The sequence below is a fragment of the Acipenser ruthenus genome, chromosome 3 (assembly GCF_902713425.1).
Source record: "Acipenser ruthenus chromosome 3, fAciRut3.2 maternal haplotype, whole genome shotgun sequence".
In the NCBI taxonomy this organism is placed as follows: Eukaryota; Metazoa; Chordata; class Actinopteri; order Acipenseriformes; family Acipenseridae; genus Acipenser; species Acipenser ruthenus.
This window is the reverse complement of record NC_081191.1, coordinates 83437671-83464909: the sequence shown is the minus strand read 5'-3', so window position 1 is coordinate 83464909 and position 27239 is coordinate 83437671. Positions and strand designations below refer to the sequence as shown.

General features: G+C 36.5%; 2 protein-coding genes across 3 annotated transcripts in view; one reads left to right on the top strand and one right to left on the bottom strand.

The window, feature by feature from the left end:
- Positions 1-16235, bottom strand: part of atg9b (autophagy related 9B) — a 38924-nt gene extending 22689 nt beyond the window's left edge. Inside the window, exons 1-5 of one of the 2 annotated variants that reach the window (XM_059017523.1) lie at positions 15870-16235; positions 10766-10909; positions 8946-8989; positions 7972-8036; positions 2528-2698 (exon numbers count right to left, since the gene is read on the bottom strand). In XM_059017523.1, the coding sequence (XP_058873506.1) occupies positions 2528-2698; positions 7972-8036; positions 8946-8989; positions 10766-10874 (389 nt within the window). In that variant the 5' untranslated portion in view covers positions 10875-10909; positions 15870-16235. Of the gene's footprint in view, positions 1-2527; positions 2699-7971; positions 8037-8945; positions 8990-10765; positions 10910-14511; positions 14756-15869 lie in introns of those variants that run through there. The other variant, XM_034058630.3, reaches the window with a different exon arrangement.
- Positions 15035-26514, top strand: abcb8 (ATP-binding cassette, sub-family B (MDR/TAP), member 8). Its single transcript, XM_034058776.3, has 16 exons — positions 15035-15259; positions 16395-16746; positions 17500-17655; positions 18103-18197; positions 18446-18551; positions 18849-19010; positions 19204-19289; positions 19411-19508; positions 20268-20373; positions 20670-20703; positions 21784-21920; positions 22506-22600; positions 23027-23160; positions 23780-23927; positions 24492-24742; positions 25494-26514. The coding sequence occupies exons 1-16, from the start codon at positions 15153-15155 to the stop codon at positions 25575-25577; spliced, it is 2151 nt and encodes a 716-aa protein (XP_033914667.1). The 5' UTR covers positions 15035-15152; the 3' UTR covers positions 25578-26514.
- Positions 26515-27239: the final 725 nt, after the last annotated feature.

The window sequence follows — 27239 nt, the reverse complement described above, 5'->3', positions numbered from 1 at the left end:
ACTGTATATATATATATATACACACACACACACACACACACTGCTGTGCAAAAGTCTTTGCATTTTTCTACTCTGGTGCACCTTTGACCATTGTTCAATAGTCTAATTTCTGTGTTCTTGTGCATATTTTAGCCTTTTAGTCTTGTTCACCTTTAACAGAGGTATTCTTGCTGCAACACATCCTGATTTCAAGAGTGACCTTCGTACTGTTGATTTGATGGATGACACCTGTGCCTTCTGCCAGTTCTGTTGTCAATTCAACACTTGTCTTTCTATTCCTTTAGAATATTATCTTCAAGTATTGCTCATCCTTGTTAGACAGCTTTTTGGATCTTCCAGTCCTGGGTTTGTCAATTACAGATAATGTTTCTCTGTACTTGTTGATTATGCTTCGGATACCACACCTTGAAAATCAAGTGATGTAAGCTATTTCACTCAATGTTTTTCCTTCTTTATGCAAGTCAAGGTTGTTATAATAGTAGAAAACACTAGTGGAGGCTTTGAGTAAATTGTTGATGCTCATAACGCATCAGAGTAGAAACATGCAACATGTCTAAGACTTTTGCACAGGGCTGTCAATCGATTAACATTTAGGGCTGTCAATCGATTAACATTTTTGATTGGTTAATTTATGGCCATTAGTTGATTAATCTGTGCATATTTTTAACAAAGGTAACAATATTATAGGGCTGTCCGGCATAGTCGTACTAAAAAAAAAATCAATAAAATTAAAAAAAATAAATAAGCCCAATGGGAATTTGTTTTTTTTAAAAGCATTTTTATTATTATTTTTATTTTACTAAATGTAACACATTTTCACAGACACATACCTGAAAACACAAGACAGCTGAGCTGCGTTTCTATCATCGGTTGTTTAATCTACCATTATAGCTATGTACTTGGCTTCCTTCCTGTACTTCTGCATCTAGCAGAACCTGAGGCACTGAAGAGATTAAGCCATTTGGAATCTTGTTCGAGGTACCCAAGAATACTGTGGCTATTGACAAGTGACTGCTTAACATGCTGTCGTAGTCAGAAATCAGAGAAAGTAATTCCACATAATTACCTCTATTTGAGAAACTGCTGCCTTCACTGTGCCCTCTGAATGCCAGTTCTTGCTTGCCAAGGTAAACAATAGAATCAATCAAGCATTTAAGAACCTCATGATTTTTTCTTACTTGCTCATTGTAATGCATTGTATCCCTACACTTCTGCTCATTCAGTTGAACATTAATCCCGGTTTGTCCAAACGTTTTGAGTGTTACATTGTCTCGCAAGTGACTTTGGGAACACTCATGTTTTTGTGCTGACTTTGTTAGACATCCTAGATTGCTGTAGCCAGTGCTGTTCAAAATCACCTTTTCTGTACTGAACAAATTACAGTTCCACCAGTACACTTTTTTTTTTAATTGACAGCTACCGCCAAGCCACTGATACCTTTCATAATTTTAATTTTGTAAGTGGTGATTATATCCCTTCCCTTCCTGTGTCAGTTCGGGTATTTGTGGTGTATACCTCCATTTTTTCTGAGAAAGTTCTTCTTGAAAATTGATTCGGAACCAAATACACTGTCTCCGTTGTCTTATGACATTGTTTTTTTAATTTGTAAAAAGCAATTTGAAATATTATTTAAAATATTATATAATTCTCAATAACGGTCTCTATAATAAGCAGTATAATGTGAAATTCAGCTATTCTTACACCCTTACCCTAGCATATTTATGCCCTGCTCACTAATGATTGGACAGCTGTAAAACCATGCAGATCTTTGACTCTCCCATTGGTTAAATCTAGTAAAGACCTTCAACTGTTTATGTCCTGCCTCCGTTCACTTAAAATAATTCTGCACGATTAAATTGTGAAAATAAAACTCTTTAGTTGATTAATCTGTTAATGGGAGCAGCCCTAATTATATATATATATATATATATATATATATAAGGACTGGAGAGGAGGGCTATAGTGGAAAATTTTGACTCAAGGTACGACTATTGTTACTGAGAGGAGGCTATAATGCACGAAGCCGGAGGTAACAATAGTCCTGCCACGGGCATTTAATTTTCTACTATGGCTGAGTCTGCAGTACATCAGTCAAGAATACAAGCGAGATTCAATAGTAAATACAACTTTACATATATTTTGTTTAAATATAGCTGTTACAACATAAGTAATTAAATAAACAACATAAATAAATAACATAACATTTATTTGACGTTCATATCGCATAGTTTTCAAAGTTTCTTTCTTTTGTAGTATGTTTTGTAATTAATTTTCTGTTAAGTCATAGAATCTCTGTTTTTCCATTCAGCCATTTTCTGCTGTTAGGAGTGGAGGTGGAGGGTGTTCCTTTGAAAAGGGGTGGGACTGACAGTGATGTGAACTAATTACATGTCAGAGGGAGACTTGCCCAGTGGTGTAAGGATGTTAAGGCAACAGTTCAATCTATTTTTGCTCCTATGATGAGGTTTTAACCAATCACAGGCCAAAATTTCCAAGCACTGACTATATCCCTAGTCTCTGGACTCACCTCTCAGTGCATTTCTGGCTGGACAGGATGGCGTCAGTCAGGGTGACCTTGTTTCTCTCCAGGGAGGATCCACTCTGGGTGGTGTGATTCACCGCCTTGTTGGCGAAGAGAATGTCATACTCCACACAATTGAAGAGGAAAGTTGTAAAGGTGACAACAAACAAGAATTGTCTGTAATGTAAAAACAGAATACAGTGGGTGATGGCACAAAGCAGTCTCCAGTGGAGAGAATCTGAAATCAACTTTTATGCTCCTTTATGATATGGCTTTCTTCAGTGTCTATACCCCTTTCAAAATGCATGTTCACTTTCCTCACTTTGAGCGTACATTGAAGGTGTAACATCATAGCAGCCCCTCTATATTGGGCCAGGCAGCTGTAATGAAATGTATTTTAATGACACTCAAAGTTGTATATTATCTCTATCCTGCACAAAGAGAGTTTAGGTACTCTAATACATGCAGACCAACATGAGAGGAGAGGTCTGCTCTGCAGATTCACCTTCGGAGATGTTTCAAAGTTCTAAGACAACTTATTAGAAATGAAAATATTGAACTAAACAATGAGGGGCACTTAAAAAATGTAATCAAAGAAAGTGTTTACTGAGAACTAAGAGTCACTGTGATTTGACAACAGCATCTGAAACCTTACTTTTAGGTCAATGATTCAATCATAGTCAAGGGTAAAGCTGATTAAGAGGGACTTTGTTCAAATGAGAAAATCTAAGTGAAATTAGTTCAGATGGCTCTCTTCATGTGGGCAGCTATCATAAACCACTTCACTAATAACACTATATGGCATCTATTAAGAGATGTAGATTGGACATGATGCAATACAGACTTAAGAACTCTGCACTCCCCCTTGAGGGTGGTCTTACCAAAGCAGAACTGGTGAGGTCGTGTGGGAAATTACAAGTGTTGCCACAGCACACACTAACTATTTAGAGGTACTGTCAGTTTTGCATCTTTATGATCGCTACATATATTTTGCTTATGGTTTACGAGACAAACAAAATTAGATTTTAAGCACACAATGACAATTTGACAATCACAATTCTTTGTTGCTGATCTTTTTGTGATTTTTGACTTTTGATACTTAAACTCACACAACTTACCCTTGTTAGTTAAACCTTTTAGATACTGTGGTCGCCATGGCTAGATGTAAATATATTGAAAAATGGCGCGCTATGGGCCTCGGTAAAGTTGAGGTCGATGCGTATGCAGTTTAGATGACCTGTCCTGCATCCTCTGCACGTTAGAGGGCGTGATCTGACTAAAAACTGGTTTGTCACAGATTACTACTGAAATACAATGTTTTACCAGCAGGCGTCACACGATGAAGTTCTGGTCAGAAGGCGTGATAACTCCATGGCTGCTCCGGTGCTCAAGCAAATATTCTTAAATCATGATAGTATTTCATTGCAAAAACTCAATTTACCGTCAAAAAACATCACTCATCGTGACGTTAGAATAACGTGCCCCGAGAGACCAATTTTCTCATTAGCATATTATTCATCCGATTCATAAGTCTGTATAGGGCAGCAGTGTGGAGTAGTGGTTAGGGCTCTGGACTCTTGACCGGAGGGTTGTGGGTTCAATCCCCAGTGGGGGACACTGCTGTTGTACCCTTAAGCAAGGTACTTTACCTAGATTGCTCCAGTAAGAACCCAACTGTAAAAATGGGTAATTGTATGTAAAATAATGTGATATCTGTATAATGTTAAATAATGTATAATGTGATATCTTGTAACAATTGTAAGTTGCCCTGGATAAGGGCGTCTGCTAAGAAATAAATAATAATAATATTGTCCCGTTAACCCTTACCGGCATCATAATTAACAAGTGCCTCAGACCAGAGGCAGAGAATGAGATGCGTCTTTATGTATTTACGCTAAAAGTAATACTAAAAAAGTATATGTTTAATTATCCAATAATTACGTAATTTAATTATTTTGTTATTTGTAATGCATACATTAAATTGCATTGTTAACTCATCTGAACAGGATAGGCTACCTACTGGTTGGAAAACATATAAATCATATTTGTAGCCTATTCGGTGCTTTAAGAAGATGCCAGGTTTCAGTGTGCTTGTGTGGACTACATCAAGAGGAGGGAGATATCTTGGAACATGATCCAGAAGAGTGAGAAGACCCCGCAGTTTTGAGCTGTGACTTGCTGTGTATTAGTCTGAAGATGTAATTCGTAGCAGGTATCGATTTAACAGGAGCATAATTATTCACCTTTTAGGAGAACTAACATGTACTGAAGAGTTGAACTGCTAGAAACAAGGCTGTCCCTGTATTAATGCGTATTAACTCAGTGCATGATTAGGATTCTGATGTTGGTGAGTTTTGCAGGTATATTCATCACTGCCATGTGCAGAAAACTAGTAGGCTACTTAGCTTTACATATTTTTCATAGCATTCCATCTACCGATACAGGCAGCTTAAGTCATTTTAAAGTAAATTATATTTTATTAGCCCCCCCCAACATGTACGTGTGTTTACTATTTTACAGCTATGGCCTATAGAATTAACTAATTTTGCTTCATAAAGTCGAATGAAACATGCTGAATATAGTTACGTTAACATATTGAATTACATACCACTTTGTAGTTTTCCAAATATAGTAGATGCCGGTTATTAGCAACCCTGATAAAGACAACTTTCGGTTATTAACAACATTTTCCCAGGAACGAATCCCGTCCCATAGACTTTAATGGTAATGGAATTCTGATATTAGCAACTGCACGCCGCTTATTGACAACTTTATTACTAGTTGCCAATGCTACAGATCGCACTTGCAGGACTTAAGCGCATACTTCATGCAGCTTTTATAACACACTGATTTCGCAACTGCGTATTTCTGGCGGACTGTGGCAGAATCGTGGCTTTGAAACTGGCTATGAGCTGCACGCAAAATTGAGATGGATTTACAGAGGGAGGTGATACATTGTAAAAAGCAGACAACGTTGGACAATTTCTTATTTTAAAATTGTGTTCTTTAGAATTGATTGTAAGTACAAGACATTTTTTATGTTTGCTTTACTCATTGTAAGCACAATTGTAGTACATCGTTGTGTAGTACTATTTAAGCCTACTCCTTTGTTTTGTTTTACACATGCGTATAGTAAACTGTTCTATGTTTGGGTATTTCGTGTTTCTCATGTAAATTTGTTAACACTGTAACATTTAAAACACACTATTTCAGTGCCATATTTGTACAACTACAGTATATATCGTTTCACATAAATGCACTTGACGGGGGCTTTTCGCTTATTGGCAACTTTTTGCTGGGAACTGAGTTTGGTAATAAGCGGCATTTTCTGTGTGCATCTATTATTATTTTTAAAACTGACATCTAGATATTTCGGACAACCTGCCTGTCTCCAGACATATTCCGCAGCCATAACGTGACGGTGTATGCCATTGACGTCTTAAGTAGGGGACAGGGCTCATTTGTATACCTCCAATTGGTTAGATAAAATCCCTCGGTAACACCCTGTGATGGAAAATCACATTATTCCCCAGCATGTGCAAATTCTCCACTCCTTGCAACAGCGAATCCCTTTCTTCATAAACTACAGTTGTACCTTACATACGGTACTGTCAATTCTAAATGCAATTTACCTAGTTACAATTCATCTGCTGCCACAACGGTATAGGCAATTTCTGTGTGAACAACTACAGTTATAACAATGGAGTTTTCTTTTGATCAGATACTATTACTTTATTTAAAAGAAAAATAATATTGTATCTGTAACAGGACAAATGGATCCCTGTAAAGTGATGTGACTGAAATCCGATATTCATTTAAAATTATCTTATTGATTTTTTTTGTTTGTTTTAGAAGAATAAATACAACACATAATAAAAAAGCATGTTTAATGTGAGAATGTGCCTTCATTGAGATTATAATCAAGGGTTACTAGATCTCATAGTGTAAATCTGAAAAGACAACAAAAAACGACACATTACTAATGAAATCCCTTAGTCTTTATTGTCCCACTACAATGGGTGATTAACAGACAGGTCTTACCTTAAGAAAGGGACATATTGTAGGGTATATGCATGCTTTTAATGTCATGTTATCAATTTAAATTAAATAATGTGAAATTAAAGAAAATAATTTAAAGGCTTTTCGTAAAAAAGACTCAGATTATCATGCATGAATAACTGGCACTGCAAAAAAAAAAAAAAGTGTATTCTGTAAACAGCTATCTCAACTAGTTTCCGAGGCACCAACTTCTTTCTTTATTTAATCTAAACGGATATTTTTTCATCCATAGTTTGACTACTGTATCGGTGTCTGTGAATTCACCAAAGATGTTATCCCCAGATTTTCGCTATGTTAAAAAAATGCATAAAACTTGTGAAGTATTTTCCACTTTTGAATCACTAGTTTTAACCATCTATGTAGTTATTTGCTCAATCTTTATGTTTTTTTTTATTTTTATAAAGTTATATATAAAATGTATTTCTTTAATTGTGACATATTAAAAAATACATACTTCAAAAGAGTCTAATATAAATATTGTGTGTTAAAATTAATAACAAATAAACTAGAAGTCAACATAGATGCATTTAACAACCTTCCCATAAACATCAGAGGAGATGACAGCTTAAATAAATGTAAACGTCAGTAAGAAACTAATTTCTTCAGTATAGTAGGCTATAACTTATGAAGTGAACAGCATATCTGCTTTTACGATGTTATTTCTTGGTTAAACACGGTGAAAACTTAAAGAAATAACTTTCCTACCTGTCTTTCCTATGTACCATATAGTCATAGCTTTGCTAAAGTTGAGAGCAATGTTTCTATGAACGCGCAACAAGGACTGTGCTCAGAAAATAGCAATTTTCATAATAATTAGATAGTCTCCCAAACGCAGCGGAAAGGAATATCCACTAGAAACTGTTCTCAGGGCATCAGATGATTCTAAGGCATTTGCCAAGCACTCCCACCTTTCACTTCCTGAGCTCAGCACCTCTTCGACATCAATCCACCCTAACCCTAACCCAACCCCAACCCTAACCTTAAGCAACCCCAGCCCTAAAACCTAACCCTAACCCAATACCTAACCCTTAAGAATCACCCGAGGGCCTGAAGACAGTTTCTAGTGGATATTCCTTTGTGCTGCCTCCCGAGCTTTCTCTATATCCCAAAACTCTTTGTGTGCAGCGTGACGGAAGTAAAGGCGGAGTCGACTATCTTGGCATATGGAATATCTTTGACTAAATTACTTACATAATTTGTTCTGCTTCCTTGTGCCACCTGGTGGCAGAAATAGGTGCAGCTGAATAAAACAAATTTAAAAAAAAACAGGCTTGCCACCTTGCAATATTTTTGCGTTATCACACCGTGTTGGTATCGCAATAAGTAATGCCATGACCGTGGCTACCACTGTATCTGGATCATGTAATTCATAACTTTTCAAAAATACTTACACCAGTTCAAAGAACTCTGACAGCATCATGCAGGCAAAGCCATTCTTCTGATGAAAATGATAAATGTGGAGAGGAAGGTTAAGAAAACACTGCAACATTGTCATAACACACTGTTGATACAATCATGTGGTTAATGTGTAGTTATTGTTACATGGGGTTGATTTGATCAACTAAAACCTTGCCAAGATATACTAAAGGTTTTTTTTTTTCTTTTTAGAATTTTACAGCAGCAGGAAATTCACATGGATAATATTAACCATTCATTTAAGGGGTAATCATAGGATAACTAGAGGTAGGTAGGTAGGTGATGCAATCATGGGTGATTCCCAAGTACTGTAAAATGCTCTAAAAATCCAGCTGTGGTTGAACACAGGAACACCTTAAAGTGTTAATTTCCTCCTTTCCATAAAACTGTTGTATGCTTCACACTGTCTAAATAAAAGTCTAGATCAGCGAATCAGAGATAGTGTGAAAGGAGGATTTGTGAGAGGAAAAATCTTGGAATTTAACAATTCACATGGTCATATTAAATAAATCCTTTAAAACAGATGCCTTCAGCAGTAATTGTAGAGACTGCACTGAACCGTATCAAATGCAGCAGTGTCCTGAAATGTCAATTATGAGCCAGGACTGGCACAAGAATAAAACCATTATAATTATTAATGAATCAGAAAGGCCTGCTTTCATTTCAAACCTACTGTCAAATGCCATACAGTAATTGCAATGACACACTCCCCCTATGCAGCAGTCACATGAAAGCACACAGCACATTTAAAATAAGACTTTCCATGACTATACTAAATTTGTATAATTTAAAAAGGCACTGCTGGTCTGGAAAACTTGATTAGGTATGGCTATGGAAAGCCCTTCTCTACCCAGAAAAAGTCACTTAATAATACAGTATGAAAACATCATGTGCTGCCAAAAAGAACCCAAACAGTGCATGAACAACTTGATTTGAAGTGAAAGGATATTCTTGTGAAGAAATGATCCAGGTTCTTGATATGATGCCATGAATCTGTGAAAAAACATAACAAAGTTTGAGTTTACTTTTAAAGTAATAATTCATGGCTCCTGTGCTGTAAAAACGGAAACATTATATCAATTTAATTTATCAGTGTTACCCCATTATTTCAATGTTATAACTAAATGAAGCCGCTCTAGTGGCTAGCGTCTGCAAACACGTACAGTCCTGGGGTCTATTCAGTTGATCTAAAAAGTGTTGGCTCTTAATACAGCCACAGTATACATATCAAAAATAGGATCCAATCCTGGCATTGTTCTTGCCTTTAAAGACTAAAATACTCTAAACAGACTTGCAAACACTGTTTTACTGTACTGTATATTGGTTTTCACAAAGTCCCCTTCTTTTAATGATTTACACTCTGGCTTTGTTTAGATCCACCACAGTTAAGATCAAGTGAATAGACCCCAGAGTAAATTAGAAACCAAGTACTTTTATTTAACATTGGACCTATATTTTATTCAGTTAATCATTATTCTATTTTTGTCCATCTTGTAAATTAGTGGTAAATTGGCACACACACACACACACACAAAAAAACATATGTCAGCATTCTGTTAATGATAACAAACAGTCTCTGTATACTGTATATGTAATTACAATCAAAGAAAGATTAAAGGGTAGTACACAATCCTTATTCTGGGTTTTAAGTTAAATCTGTGTGGTGTGCAGCAGGGAATGTCACAGTAAATACCCACAATCTGGTTCATATGGCACTGGGAGCCATTGCAGGCTGTCTCAATATCAGTGTATTGGATGGGAATGGTAATTGAGGTCTCTCTAGGCAGGATTGAGCTGTATATACTAACAGGGCAATATGAGGAAACTTGCCTTGTTTTTATTTGCCACTGGGATTGAAAGGGATTTGCAATCACGAATCAGTCATGTTAGATTCTACTGAATAATATCAAACCAGTTTAAATTGTGACTCTAGGCTGTCAAAAAACTCTCAAACTGCTTTAATGGAGAAAGGGGGACCCAGCATGAATCATAACCAGGAAGGAAAAAAGAAAAAAGAAAACACACACACACACAATCCAAGAAACGTCTTATGTAGCAAGTAAATGGTTATCTATTTCAAGATGAGGAATATATATCTGCCTACAGTTTGTATGGGCGATCTACTGGTCTATGTACTGTTGCAGACTGCAAATGGAAACAGTTGCAGCCTTACTTTTATGTTAAATCTTCTTTTATATGACTGTTTTATTGTGGGGAAAAAAAGAAAAATTATTAAGTTAAACTGTGTTGTTTCTTTCTGTGGCTAAGAATTACGGTACCTTTATTAATCCAAAGCAAAATTACACAACATCCTGCACTTTGGCTTTGATTTAAGTTTAGTGGCTTTGGTGCCCTCTACAAATTTATTGAACTGAAGGCCATTTAGGCCTTGCCCTTTTTTTGGCAATTTAGAGCCCTGAGTAAGGACATTGTTACAGTGGTGCTAATGGGATCTATTCACAAAACTGCAATGGATGTTTACAGGAGTGTTTTTTGAAGAGTGTTTTGAAGAGCTTTTCATAGAAGTAGAAGTATATGGTTGAACGATATTTTGAAAAATGCTCCCTCTCATAAGCAACTGAAAGCTTGGTTTAATCAAAATGGCTTTTAAATAACAATAAAAAAAAACTGTCTTTAACAACACATTCCTTAAAGCTTTGCAATTAAGGCCCAATAACAGGTAAGAATAATAGATTTTAAAATCCCTCCTTGAAAGGGGAGCGTTCTACACCCATATCTTTGGAAGCTATAGCGATAAACACAGCTTACCTTTCAAGCCTTCAGGGACATGCACTAGTAGGTCCTCTTCTCCTGGGGGGGAATCTTCCTCAAAGTCCTCTATCCGCTGGTACTCCTGATAAGTTTCAAAATCTGCCATTGTGCTTCACATTCTCTCTAGTACTCCCTCCCAGACTAGTAAAGAAAAGAAAAAACAGTCAAAGGACCTTGACTCACAGGTTAACTGCAGTGCCACCATCTTGGGCACCACCAATTCAAACCACATTTGGATTAATTAGGCTATATTGAAAATGCATTAAAATCTGTATTAATTAAATGATTTTCTACAAAAATTAGAACTATTGATAGGGTCTTCTAGTCGGTGAACAGAATACAGTTCTGCCTGTGCACTTAATTCCATTCTAATCCCCAAGCATTCTTTCACCTGAAAGAAAGTACCAGACTCAGTATTTTATTAAGAGACACCAGATACAAGTACAGTGCACTCCATTTATAAGAATCACATCCATTCCAGATGATTTGATTCTTATAAGTGGTTGATTCTTAAAAGCAGACCGATATGATTACAATTAGCAAAAGCATGCCTCCGCGCATCAGCAGTGTACAGATGTCAATGGTGCTCAATCACGGAGGACAAATCCTCGTGGGTAAGCAACTTACTATATGATCACGATTATGTTGGCTGCAGAATCCTATTTACAGTATACTTGAGAAGTGATAGTCTCGTTAGGGTACCTAGTTTAACTGCACTTGATACAGTGTCGTATTACATGTAGTCAGTTTGCCCCGAAATTATTCTTATAAGCAGATTGCTTGATTCTTACAAGTGAATTATTTTAGCATGATTGGTATAGGAATGATTTTATCCCAGTGGTTTTGATCACTATATTTCCGGTCAATTCTTATATCAGTGATTCTTATAAAACGGAGTGCACTGTAGTAAAGTCTTGACAATATTACTATGTTGCTGTTTCCTGCATGCCCTACCTAGTGCAGTTTCTTCTTTTTTAACTTGCCATTCTGTTTTGATTATTAACACATTTGTGTGCTGATATCTAATGACAGTACAGAAACAATACACATATAACCATCTCCATTGTAGATAGTACAAACATTACACAGACTTACTGTTGAAACACAGAAATGAGATGTCTAAAACGACTATAGTTTTAGGCTCAGTCTAGTCCTAAATAATTTAGTCACAGCACCATTTTAATATCTTAATTCATTAAACTGTACTGTAGCAGGAGACCACCTTGTACCAATGATTAATGTGCACTTCCAATACATGCACTCCCAAATTCTTCAGCACTACACCATAATTATTCCATAAAGAGCAACTTGGTACAGCTATGGAATATAATTATTTCTTATTATTATTTAGGTCTAAGGCAGAGGCGATAAATATAATTTTACAATATATTGAACTTTTTCCTATTGTGAGATTTTAAAGTGTATCTTGCAGGTCAAACACACCAATACATTTCTGTATAGATTTCATCAATAGAAATGAAATAGTTTTTATGCAGTTAAAAAATATTAATAAACAACAAAGATAGGATGGATTTTGTGTGGTGTACGGCCACACCCACACAAACATCGTGCTGGCCGGTATAAAACCAGAAGTTATGAATGAAAAGGTAAAACACACATGGTGACTGCCGCTAAAAACATCAAAGATGAAGTCGAAGACCCAATTAATTATAGTGAATAGGGCCAGAACCCTACATTTTTTAACCGCCGGCGAGGCAGCGGATTCCCACTGATCAACAGAGGCAGCGACTAAATGGGGATCGACAAGAAATAGAGCTGTGGACCCTGCAAAACCTGCATGGTGAGTGTAATTTCCAAAATTGTAATGTGTTTGATTACCAATAATATACGCTTCAGGATCTATACTCTGTAATTATTTTATATTAGTTTAGCGATTGTCTGTTATGTATAATACCCATTTTTGTCATATTTTGCCTGTGATTAAACTGTCACAGAAAGTGACACTGCGAAATCTTTTCAAAGACGATGACTCATTGCTTGCTTCTAAATCCCATGCCATATTCAAGTAAGTCACCCTCCAGATACTCACTGTCGAGAAAGTGCGTGACATCATAGCATATTAATTAATTAATTTGAAACCAAACAATTAAAAATTACAAATCTATGGTATAAAAAGAACATTCCACGACTGTTCACGAGTGTAAATAACCACAGTACGCTTTGATGATGGCCTTAGGACTCTTGTGTGCTATTCAGTCACTCACTTTTGTAAATTAACAGGGTACTGCATGAACATTTGCGGAGTATTTTCTCTGTACTGAGGCAATGACTATCATCCCCTAGACACCTAGCATTCAAGTGCCCTAGGGAAGCAGTTGCACAGCAGAAACAGGCTTACAATAAATAAATGACAACAGAAACAACTAAAATACAAGTCACAACCAAGTGGGTTAATTAATAGAACACAGTGATCCACAATCATTTTCTGAATGTCACTGTAGCAGAACTGAAACAAAGCCATTTAAGTGGGTTCATTAACAATACTATCAATTCTTTCTCATTAAGACCACATTTCTACTGTTAAGACCATTTTGTTCAGATCCCACTGTATTAGTATGTAAATTGTCAGGTATCCTTTCTCCATCTATTACGGTAAATCTACAGCTATGTTAAACACTAAATTGCTGGCAGAGCCTGACCAACTGTTGGGCAACGATTCAAAACCAGATTGCTGCAGCTTACTGAATAAGTCTGACCTGCTCACTCTGTGTGGTGTTTGGGGCATTAGTCATGTCAAAGAAGACGGCGCCTTAGCCCACTGCCACCGGCAAAATCGTGTCATTTGTAACATATTGTTACGTTCTGGTGTCAGAATGACTGACCCCATGCCCAAATAATGTGATTACCAACCAGTCAGAAGATGGTTGTGCATGTGTGTACATGTTCCCACATGTGTGATGCAACACTGAACATTCCCACATGTGTGATGCAACATTATGTTTATAAAGTATCATATTATTACTTGGCGTCCAAGCCCTATGAGTAGTATGTCAAGGTAATTAAAATGTTTTACTTATAGTACTAAAGACGAATCATATAGCTTCTCATTTTTAACTGAAAGGGTTTTTTTTTGTTTGTTTGTTTTTTTGTTTTGTTTTGTTTTTTATGACATGATCTAAATAAGAGAAAAAAATAGTTACAATATGTTCCTAAGGTGGTTAGCTTTTATTTATCTGATCGCATGAACACTCGCTGGAAATGGAATTCTTTACCACCCCCGTCTTAATATTGCTCGCATTCTAATATTAGTTAAAAACCAATACATCAATAATTCATATTAGAGTCCTCCTGTTGCTACTTTTCTCTTGCCATTGTGCTTTCCCTTGTCCGTTACTGTCTATGTACCCCTTTCTTTCCACACTGACGAAAGACTAGTCTGTAGACTGTACACTCTGTCTACACGCTTCTTATCTTTGCTTTGTCCTATAACTTATAAGGCACTGCTGTAGTTACAGTATGTGCTGCGATTTATTTATTTATTTATTTATTTTCAACAATTATCTAAATAAATAAAGCCTGCACTACTTGTGGTACTGACTGTACAATAGTTTATGTGGTTTGTTATGACGGGCGACCTTCTGTAATGTTTTTTAAGGTGTAATAATATTGATAGAACAGTTGTGGAACAGCTGAGGTACACAGACGTTCTCTCAATAAATACACCCACGTTATCTGCAGCACGGTAGGTTCACATAATAATTATAGCAAGCGCTGGTTCTTACCTCTTCTCCAGATATTGCCCTCCCCTGGCGTATACAGGTCTTTTTTTTGTATTCCTTTCTCATTCCGTTCGTATAGGCTGTGTTGTGAAGTGTTATTACCCGATAAGAATATTAAAGTGCAATCCTTGAGATGAGTGGTGCTATATTTTGTCTTTGTACACACAGCCCTTTGACTACTGTTTGTCCCTTTCTGCTGCAACACAGTGTCAACAAAACACTCCCTGACGTCACAATAACGTCACCAAACTACCTTTGAACCGACTGTGTCTGCAACTTATTTGAAAATATATATATATATATATATATATATATATATATATATATATATATATATAGTTAAATCTAGACTTGCCAAAAAAAAAAATCTCAACTTGCAATACGACCTCTAGAATATATGTTGTCAAATAATTTGTTTATTATCTAAGCAAAGCCCAACTTTAATTGTACTATGAAAGTTTTAACATGTTATAATTATAATAATACAACTGGAATTTAAATAATAACAATAATAGTCCATCTCCGGAAAGTGGGATTGTGGGTGAAAAACAAGATGGCCGCGTCTTTGACATTTTGAATAGTGTTATGAGACCAGATATGTTTTGTATTTTATTTACAATATAAACGAGTGAATTAGTTTAAACATGTTTTATTATGTATTGGGCAGTCATTTAAAAGCCAGAGGATTGCCCCCTTTGCGGCCAATCTATTCTCGATTTAGTAAAACAAGAGATTATTGGAATTGCAGCAGGTAGGATTATATAAATTATATTATAATGCATTCTGGGAGTTAGAGTTTTTATTAGTGTAGATTGTTGTCTGATTGAATGAAAATTGTTGAATTAAAAACAACTCCCACTTACACTTTGTTAGACAAGACTAGAATTAAGAAAAACATTTCTCGATTGCCTTTTGTATTCGAAAAAGTAAATAATTATACAAAGCAAATTCAATACGTGATTGCAGCGTCTCGAGCGAGGAGGCAATGTCATCGCAATGAACTACGGTTTATTTATTTATTCATTCATTTATGTATGTATGTATGTATGTATGTATCAAGATTGCAACATAACTTCTTCTGAATACAGCATATTTTACATTGTTTTCTTTTCTATGGTGCTGGGACTAGCTTACTGAACACCATTTTACACCAAAGTAGTCAGTTTTACGATCTTATTTAGTAATAAATCCACATTTTGCAGTCAGGCTTGTTTTAATTTTACAGGCAAGGGAAACAAGATCGAAGTACATTTTTTAAAACAGTTATATACCTTTTTAATGACACAAATCACATATCTGTCAATATAGTTTGAGTAATAAAACACATTTCAATAAATTATACATAGTAGAAGCACATCTACCTGAATTGTGCTGTATCTGAATCTTCTGCATTCCAAGTGTCCCTCCCGACATGCCACTAACGTGTGCTTGCTCGTTGTATCTGTTACCAGTTTTCTATTCCTTTTTCACAGGATGTTATATTTGCACTTCTTAGGTCATTTCACCACAGCAGAGTTTTTGGGGGTCAAGCATTTTACTACCCGCAAAGCATGTCAGTCATTAGGGGAAGCTGCTAGTTGGTTACAAAAACGTAAAGAAACTTTGAAGGGGTAGGGACAATTTAACTTTCCAGGTGAAATGATCATTAAAGTGCAAGACTATCTGAAAGCAAGGCCTGAAATCAGATCTTTCTGAAACCTAGTGCAGTTCTAAATATCATACTTTACAATTAAAACACGTTTGATAAAACATAGATTTATTTCAAAACAACATAGGGATTGAATGTCCATTTATGGTATGGAAAATGTATGGAATTACACTTTAATGTTAGTACGCTATATATTTTTTCCACAGTTTTGACCATTGCCATTCCTTTTTAATTTCAGATATGTAGCTAACTGGACCCACATTTCAAACACTGTTAATCCAGTAGGATGTCCAAACAACTCTGGTTCTGTTTTGCGGATCTGGAACCAGACATGCAAGGCAATCAGGCAGGGAGCCAGGCAGCAATCAAGATCTCCCAGGACTCGTCCAGGACTGGCCTTTGTTGCTGGCCCGGCCCTAGTCACTGTTGCAGTCAAACTCTATGGCAATGTGGCTCACTGTCAGATGGACTTTAATAACAATCAGCCCTTTCTGCTGGAAAAGAAACCAAAGCAGGAGCCTGAGTTCAACTGGACAGAGTTTTGGAAGTTTCTCAGACCTCAACTGCTCTCCCTCTTAGCAGCTATTGTTGTAAGTGTGAAAAAAGGCTCAGGTCTGCTGTTCCCAATGTTTTGTTGAAAATCTACACCTACATGTTGAACATATTATACTAAACTTGGTGGCTTTGATATAATTAAAGCATGGCCCATATTATCACTGACTGAACATCATCTTTTTTTTTTTTTTTTTTGTAAATTGATGTAAATGTGCCTTTCATAGAAAATACAAATTTGATTATTGTCTACAGTTCTCTTTTCTGTAGCAAACTTGGCTAGGCAACCTGGCTTTACATTGGTAAGGACAAACAGCATACATTTGAAGATGTCCTGCATAAATAATATATATTTTTTTTACAGCTTGTCCTGTTCTAAGAGACATAACATGATGCCAGGGGTCAAAGGTCCTTATTTACACTCATCTTAGTGTGTGAAAATAGTATACACAACACTAGTACCTTGCACAATGTAATGCATTTCTTTTATCAGCCACAGACTATTTCCAAATGATGAACATTCTAAAAAAACAACAAAAAAATCCACTCATCACATACTCAGAATATCAGTATTTTGACTACTGGAAACCTACTGTACGGTACTGGTTTTAGGTAGGTCACTATATGCAGTTTTACTGACAAACTGTCCACTAGAAACAGTGCTAAAGGCTTTCTGATTTAGTATATCTTTCCCAATATTTGTAAATGGATGGACATTACATTCTGAAATTTGCAGAGATTTATATATCTGGAGGACAGCGTACTGAATATGTAATTTTGTATTCTTCTAGCTTGCATTTGGTACTGCCATCTTGAATATCCAGATCCCACTGATGCTGGGAGATTTGGTAAATGTTGTTGCCCGATTCACCAGAGAGCATACCGGGAACTACCTGAATGAAGTTAAAGGGCCTGCAATGAAGTTATTAGGACTTTATGGCTTGCAGGTAAACAGTTACAGTTTTTACAGTTTGGTTGTTTGCTCAATACCCACAAATAAACAGAAGGATGTGTAACCCATCATAGGCAACTCATAAATAATCAAACTTATTCTAGGCTCTTTGTATTTAACATAATAGTATTTAAAATTCTTCAATCAGTATAAACTTCAGTATAATCAAAATATATGTAATCTAAAAACCTGGAGTTGCCGTCTTGGGACTAAAGAGGTTTTCTATGTGGGGCCCAAATCACATTGTCACACAATGTCTAGTATACTATAAAAACCCAAAAGTACCATCACATTACAGCCTATGTCAATGATAAATCGCTATGAAAGCCTCGGTCAACATCCGATATCAGTAGAGGTTCAACTCTTTAAGGGGATTATAAAGGTGATTGAATGTAGTATATTCAAATGTAAAGACCCTTTTTCATTTTTACCTTATTCCCAGGGGATCCTGACCTGTGGCTACATCACTTTGCTCTCCAGGGTTGGGGAGCGAGTAGCTGCAGACTTGAGGAAGTCTCTCTTCATAGCTTTACTCAGGTATAAACAGCATAAAAATACAACTAGTGTGCTACCAGATATTATTATGCATTCAGGTTGTATTATTATTATTATTATTATTTTACTATATATTAATTGAGGTTTTAGTTTACTACCTTTTTAAATTAAGAAATCAGGTTCAATTAAAATTTGTAAAACGTTTAATCAAGCTTTAATTCCACATACTCTGTCTCAGCTCTATATTCTGTGTATAAACTTATTGTTGTTTTTTGTTTTTTGTCTTTAAGGCAAGATGTGGCTTTCTTTGATGCTAACAAGACCGGGCAGTTGGTAAACCGCCTGACGACAGACATTCAGGAGTTCAAATCCTCTTTCAAGCTTGTCATTTCTCAGGTACATAGAGAAATACAACTTGCATTGCTTCTTATACTCAGATATAATAAGGACCAAAGCCCATACACTTATTTGTCCTATTAAATTGTACGACCAAACTGAATCATATCACATTAAAAAGGAGCTTGGCTACAATTTAACAACAAAAAATTATAATTTAGTGGAGTTGAGACCACAAAACTTGATTAGCTTCAGACTAGAATTAGCCCCTGCACCCCATGGCCCCTTATAGTAGTTACATTCTAGGAATTAGACCCATATAGTAAATACAGTAATTGTGTTCTGCCTCTCACCCAGGGTTTACGGAGTATCACCCAGACAGCTGGCTGCCTCGTCTCCATCTACCTGATCTCTCCGAAACTGACAGGCCTCATCTTGGTGGTCTTGCCCACTCTGGTTGCTGCCGGGGCACTGATCGGTTCAGTCCTACGTCGGCTGTCCCGAAAGGCTCAGGAGCAGGTAACATGGGCCCTGAGTAGTTGATATATGACCACTTTCTACTACTTTCATTACATTACTGTGGTGTTATTTCTGCCAGTTGTTTATTGTTTGACTGTGTGTTTGACTGTTAGTGTGTGGTTGTGTTTTTCAACGTTAGCCTTGTCTTTGATATAAAAATGTGAGCATTATCTGTCTGTTCAACGACCTGCAGGTAGCCAAAGCCACTGGTGTTGCTGATGAAGCCCTTGGAAATGTCCGTACAGTGAGAGCTTTTGCCATGGAGGACAGAGAGGCACAGTGAGTAGGACACCCACACTGGGGCTGAATCCATAGCTCCAGGGCTAACATCCATCTTGCATAGCTTTTGTGGTTTTGTCTAAAAAAAGAAGCACACATCTACTCTTTTTTTTATTTCTAGTCTGTACTCTCTTGAAGTTGAAAAGTCCAGCAACATAAATGAAGCTCTAGGGGTCGGTATTGCCATTTTCCAGGGGCTGTCAAACCTTGCACTAAACTGTGAGTAACCTGTTTTCGAACATGTTTGTTTAACGATTTTTAACATCAAAGATACATTAGGACACCCTGACTAGCTGCATGAGCCATCTGGTTCCCACCTGAACTGCTGGATGGCCTACTCTGAACTACAGCAGACTGCCAAAACTCATTACACCAGTACTTTTTCTGACGCGCAAGAAAAAACATAAGACTGTATTTCTGTAATAGGGGGTCCTATTATGAAGTCAGTATGTATTAATAGAATAAATATTTATTCATAAAAAATATATTTAAAAAAAGCATAACTCAAAAGTTTAGGAATACTGTAGGTCCCAGTTTCTCATACTGTTGTGCCAATTTGAGACTGGTCCCATGTCCATAAGCAAAAGAACATTGACCCCGGTTGATGAAGCTAGGTAACTATATACATCACACAACAGACAAAAACAGTTTTTCCTGTTGTCAGATATTCCCCCCAAAAAACCTCTAAGTTTAAAATAGCATAACATTGCATTGGTAAAATGGTGTTCAGTAAGATCAATAAGCTGCTCCCAGCACCATGAAAAAGGAAACATCAATCACATTGTAGGATGTTGTGTGATGACTTAAGTATATCAGCATCTTGGAGGGAGACAGGTCTGTAATGGGGACCCCTGGTGCTAACTATCACCAATTCGATAATTGTTCCTTTTATAAGCAATATTGTTGCTCAATTCTCATGCTTAAAAAAAAAAATTGAACTATAACAGCTTATATTCTGTCCTGTCTCTTTCTCTTCAGGCATTGTTATGGGCACTATCTTTGCAGGCGGGTACTTAGTAGCTGGTGAGCAGCTGTCAGCCGGAGATCTGATGTCTTTCCTTGTGGCCTCACAGACTGTGCAGAGGTCAGACGGCTTCTTTAGCTTCTATTAACTGTGTTTTGAAATCTGAACTTCAGTTTTTAGTCTGAGGGGTCTATTTTAAGTATTTAATTATCATACATTTGCATAAATTGCAGACTAGTGTTTTGATTGTATTTACATTTTCAAACTCTTGGCCAGTCAGTGTATGGACATGCATATTTCAAGGAGATATATATTTTCTATTTTCATGGTAACCTAGTACCAGTATACAATACCAATATTCAAATGATGTACAATCAAAAATCCAGACCATAACAAATACCCTTATCCCTCTGCAGGTCCATGGCCAATGTTTCCATCCTGTTTGGACAGGTGAGTTATAGATGCAGGAGTTTTGGTAATACTGTATCTTGCTTGCTAGTACTTAACTAATATGCAATTACCCATTTATTAAAGCTCAGTTCCGTTAATAAAGCATCAATAAAATAATGTAATAGGGAAACAGCCACATGAACATTACAAGATGTCACTGTTAATACAAAATGTAAAACAAAAAACTGAAAGCACACTATATAAAAGATGCACACATTGGACCCTATCAATTAATCTTATTAACATCTGTGTTAAGGTGGTTATTTATACTGGGATAAGACCATTTTAACACTGCCCTCTTTGCTCGATATCCAATTGTTTTTAGTGATGTTCAGTGATGTAAGTAATGTTGGCGTTAAGGCACCTCTTTTCATGATATTCAATTGTTTCAACTATACTCTGTTCAACTATATCGTTTTTTGTTGGTCGCTTACATAATGTAGGCTCATTTTGACATTTCCACTTTGACAGTTGATTAAAGCAATAAAAGCTAAAAACATTTTTGTTCGACACGTATTTAAAACTACAAACCCAAAATATTTACCATACTGACTTCAACTTTCATCTACTTTATAAAAAAAAAAAAAGCTGTTATTTTGTTTGTGATTTTGGTAAGACCAAAACATTCCCAGTTAGTAATTCCTTACAGTATCGAAAGTTATCACAAAAATAGTGTTTTCACCAATATGACAAATAAATATATCAGTTGTTTATAACACTTCTCCCAGTGTTTTAGCTGTATTTTATGTTCTGCAGGAAGCAATTTAAACAGCAGTCAGTTTCCATGCAATCAAGACACAGTACACATCTTAGCATTGTACTAAACGAGGCAAACAAAACGGTACTATACTGCTACAAAAGGTTTTCTCAGAGATTCTTTCTATGGTAACATTATTCTTTGTACTCTATTAATTTAGCAATAAAAAGAAGCCTGGAGCAGGATTGGGACTGGGTAAAATCTGAATGATGTAATACCAGGCTTCACCCTTCATCAGTGCGTTTCACTGTAACATGCATTTCCTTCATTTCAGTTACACATTTCCTTTAATTGAAATCACCTCCATCTATTCTACTATGCAGATTGTGAGAGGCATGAGTGCTGGTGCCAGGGTATTCGAGTACATGACCCTGGAATCTACCATTCCACTGAAAGGGGGAGGCACGATCCCCTACCACTCGCTGATTGGCCATGTCCAGTTCAAAGACATCTCCTTCAGGTACAGTATGAATCAACTCTTTATTAAGACCATTTTGTACCAATGATAGTTGTAACAGTGTGATTCCACAGTATTATAGTAATTATGTTGATTTATATTTTTCATGCACAGAATTACAGAAGTGAATTGACTACAGTAGGCAAACTAGCCATTAAAATAACATAAGAACATAAGAAAATGTATAAACGAGTGGAGGCCATTCGGCTCATCAGTACTTGTCCAGTTCCTAGTAGATGATTGATCTCAAAACTATGTCGAGTTGGGTCTTAAAAGGATCAGTAACATGGGCTGGTAACCCATTCCATACACTCACCACTGAAAAACAGGTCTCCTACCGTCCCCTGGGCCTTGTTTCTTTGCTGAATTTAAAGGATAGGGTTAACTTTGTCAAGTCCTTTTAAAGATTTATTTATTTTTAATGTAAAGATTAGCTCTCTCAGAAGCATCCAACATATTCCCATGAACAGGCTGACTTTGTGCAGTATTTATGGCAGGGCTGGTTGTGACAGTGTTTTTTTCAGTTGTGTACCAGTCTACTCAGAGCAAGGTTGAGACCACAAAGACTACATTTATTTATTTATTTAGTTATCCAACAAGGCCTGGTCATGACGTTCTGAAAAATTTCAACCTGGACCTTCCTCCCTGTAAGACTGTGGCCATTGTGGGACATTCTGGAGGAGGTAATGGGCCTTCAGGCCAGGTTACAATTTATGAATTTCTGGCAAAGCTAATGAAATTGGGAATAGAAATGGCTACAAACTGGAGTCTAAGGACTCAGCTGTTAGTTCTAAGTTTATAGTCGTTGTACCAGGTTTTAGATATTAGATATCAGCTATATTTTGCAGGACCTGTGTTATTCTGTGCAGTGTGGTATTTACTCAATTTTGTAGTTACATAGATGATGGTCTGGTCACTATATTTACAATTATATGTCCTGTAGGCAAATGTTGTCAAAATACACAAGTTTAGGAATGGTTCATATACAGTATATACGATATCAGTTTATTCCAGATTATAGTTTGGATAGACACATATATATTTTTTTTAGTTGGCTGTGTGTGACCGTGGTAAATATACCCCCCCACCATTGTCCCCTCTCTCTTCAGGTAAATCCACAGTAGCAGCCCTGCTCGAGCGGTTTTATGACCCATGCTGTGGTGTTGTCACTCTGGACGGACATGACATTCGGACACTGGACCCGTCGTGGCTCAGAAGGAACGTCATTGGATTCATTAACCAGGTATTTCATATCAGACGTGCTTGTTCATCTGGTGTTTTTGAATCTGAACAATAGCATGGTTACAGTCAAAAACAGTGCACCTATAAATCCTGACCGAAAGAACCACCCTTCTTTTCAATCCTGGATTTCAAAACAGCACAGACAATTGGACTATTGTTTTTTTTTTTACTATTAACAAACATTTTTCTATTCTGTACTGTAGATCCAGAGATGTTAGTTTCTAAATTAATTCAGGATTATTAATTTGCATTGTTCTTGCTTGAGCAACTTATTTTAGCAAATTCTGTATTACTTACAAAATGAGGTGCATTGGTTTATTGCACAATTTCTGTATATTTGAATTTTTACTCATTGTGTTAGTTGGTTCCTAGATTGTGTTTCTTTGTTAATTAGTCTGTTTACCAAATCAAACAACTGTTTACAGCCAGAGTTTTTTTTCTGTAATTGAAAAATCATTTAAGTAGGTCTGTGTAAGGCATGTATAGAGCTGTAGTTTTCATCTTGGTAGTTAGAAAAATCACAGGCATACAGACCACTCAAGTTTACAGACTACAGGTTGCAACATTTTATCAACATATTGAAAAATGCTAAAATCCTTTTTTAAAAAACTGATTTTCAGGAGCCAGTCCTGTTCGGTACCACCATCATGGAAAATATCAGATTTGGTAACCCTGATGTCACAGACGATAAAGTATATGCTGCAGCCAAGCAGGCGAATGCCCACAACTTTATATGCAGTTTCCCTGATGGGTACAAAACTGTTGTAGGTAAGTAGTCAAATCCACCAAAAGTAAAAGTAGACAGGGTTTGTGAACTATATCCACTTCAATTTAGTTCACAGTACTCTTGTTTGTTTGTTTGAACTTTCCTAACCTCCTTTCAAAGGTCCATTTCCCTTGTTGTGTTTAGTACACTTTCATTGTAAAACAGTGACAAAAGAGTTGCGAGTGTAAAGAATTTTCATAACAGTGAAAATAAATAAATGTAAACCTAAACCAAATGATCGAGTCGTAGCAACTATAAAAGGCAATATAGGAGCAGTTTTGAAGTTGCACATTTATCTAATTATTATCCCCCTGGGGATGTTCCTTAAAAACATGTTTGTTGAGCTCTATCCTTATATACACAAGTTTGATAATAACTGTGGGCTTGACTGTAGTCTGGTATTGATTACTTATCCAGTGTACCAAATGTTACCCTTTTTGTGATGGTATGTACATTCCTTTCCAGACAAGCCTAGTGTACATTGGTAATCTCATTTCTGGTTTTGAGAACGTACCTTGTTATTGTGTAGTTATTAATGTTATTGTTTGTATTGCTGTGTTTCCCAGGCGAGCGTGGTGTGACGTTATCCGGGGGACAGAAGCAGCGGATTGCAATCGCCCGCGCGCTTATTAAGAATCCCAGTATCCTCATCCTGGACGAGGCCACCAGTGCACTGGATGCCGAGTCCGAGCGGGTGGTCCAGGAGGCTCTTGATCGGGCCACCTCTGGCCGGACAGTCCTGATCATCGCCCACCGGCTTAGCACCATTCAGGGAGCAGACGTCATCTGTGTCCTGAGCAATGGCATGGTCAAAGAGGTAGGGTACAGGGGCATGAGAAACTACATTGCAAGGGCTAAGTGGCGTACCAACCTTTCACTTCAGTGCTGCAACTTATGACATGACACAACTTATTGGTTATGCTGTAGGACAGTATTGCTGGATAGTTTTATATTTTGGCCAAAGTCAGTCAGTACATAGATACACAGATGTAAGCCAGGAAATCAAAATGAAGTTGATTTTTGAAATCTGACAATTTTACTACCTGTAATTAGTAACAACATCACTGCTCCTTGTGGAGTTTCTCTTCTGAGATTTGAGTCAAGTTGAAGTATTAACATCCCAAGGACTTAACCTTGTCAGATCTTAGAAGTTGAAGAATAACTTGATACAGACATGACATATCACAGTTATGAAAGAGGCAGAGAGATACAGGGGGACAAGTTAGTGGTTACACTCTGGTGTAGCAGCTGTACTTAGAGAAAATACATGTTTGAAAGCTCAATTGAAGCCACAGGGGTGCTTAAGCCACCAGGTGAGATGTGCAAAACCAGAGCTCTAGCATAGTATTGCAGGAGATTACCATTCTTCAGGTGAGATATTAAACAGAGTCCAAGGTGACTTTAAAGAGTCATACCTTGAAATAAGACTTCTTCCTTCTTTTAATATTGTCAATTAATAATAATAATAATAATAATAATAATAATAATAATAATAATAATAATAATAAATTATAACGATAAACATTTTAACTTAATATTTACTGTCTTTTTTTTTTTTTTTTTCCTAGGCCGGCACACACACTGAACTGTTGAAGAAAGGGGGTCTGTATGCAGAACTGATTCGCCGACAGAGGACGGAGGGACAACAATGAATTTCATGTAACAAAACATAACTGTTTCCTGATACACAAAGCCACTACTGTAATTCACATCTGGTGCACCATACATTATACCATCTCCAGTGCTACAGCTTGTGGCATGACATATCTTATTGGTTTTGTGACCTGCACTATACCCTGCAACAAGCAGGGTATAGTGGACAATATCGCTGGACAGTTGAATATTTTGACCCAAGTTAGTCAGTAGACAGGTGTATGACATGCCACAAAATGATACAGATTTTCTAAAGTAATTTTACCACCTATAATTAGTAACAACATCACTGCTCCATGGATCCTTGTGCAGTTTCACTTCTACATAATTTTTGCAAATTTGAAAACAAACAAAAAAATGTTTACAATTATATAAATACTTGCAAGAATAGGCAACTAATACTAGTCAAATTAATTAAAACTGGGATACAAAATAACTTTCCCTCCAGTACAGAACATAGGGTGGACTTGTGAAGCAGAAATCTGCTGCTGCATCATTGTTTTTGATCTAAAGTTTTGATTAAGATTTTGTTTGTAATCCATTTCATGTAATCGGTTTTAAAATAAGTCTTTTAGCAGACCAGTAAACTCATTTATGCAAGTTCTTATTTGTTTTTCAGTCCTAGGAAAGTATTTCTAGCAGTTAAGTTAAATCTCACACTACACAATTAATACATGACTTATATTGCCTGCTATTGGCTTTAAAATGGGTAAAGTGTCAAATATGTTGTACACAGTGGAGCTCCATTAAGTGGTTTACATTTAGACTTATGTAACAGTCATGTAAAGCAGTTGTATCAGTGGCTGTTGTATCTATTCCATATATGTCATACAATCAATTTTGGAGTTAAATGTGAGACACTTGAGTGTTTTATTACACGTTTTATGTATTAAAATAACTTTAAATAAAACAAAACATTAAAATGATTACATTTAACATGTTTGCCTGATACGAGTTATCTTTTACAAATCTCTGTTGCCAATGCTAGACAATGTGCCACACAGCAAGCAACTACAATCCTAAAACATTATGGTGTTTATGCGCTGGAAGTTCAGGATTAGAAACGCACACTCGTCCTGCACCCAGTCCCAGGTTTCACTGCTCCCCTTGCTCAGGTGCAGTATTGAAATGAAAGGTGCCAGGAATGTGAGCAGTCAGGCTCCTAATAAGTCTAACCTGAATATGTAGATTTACTAAAGACCTATCCATACTACATTTTAACTCAAAATTGTTTTTTGAGGAGCACATATTTTTAGGTGGTTTAATAGGAAATAATAGGAGTTAATCATGCATCTAAGAATGTTTAATTCCAAAATGATTAAAAATGTTTTTTTATAGTTGCTGTGTCCCATAATCATGTTAAATTTTACAATAAAAAGAAAGCGGTAGATTATTGACAGTACTGTACTCTGTTTCATCAGAAACCACGCCTTGCTGGCTTTCCAGTTTGTGTACACAGCCTTTCTCCCAGAAGTCTTCTTACCACTCTGCTGCATGTCTATTTACTATCAACTCCAAAATAACACATCTTAGTGACACTATTTAAATGGTTAATTGAGGCTGTTCTAGCTTCAACTATAAATATATTCACCTTTATAGGACTGTAGTGGACCAGTACAGATTCTACTGCCAGTAATATATTCAAAAGACACGGCTGCCAG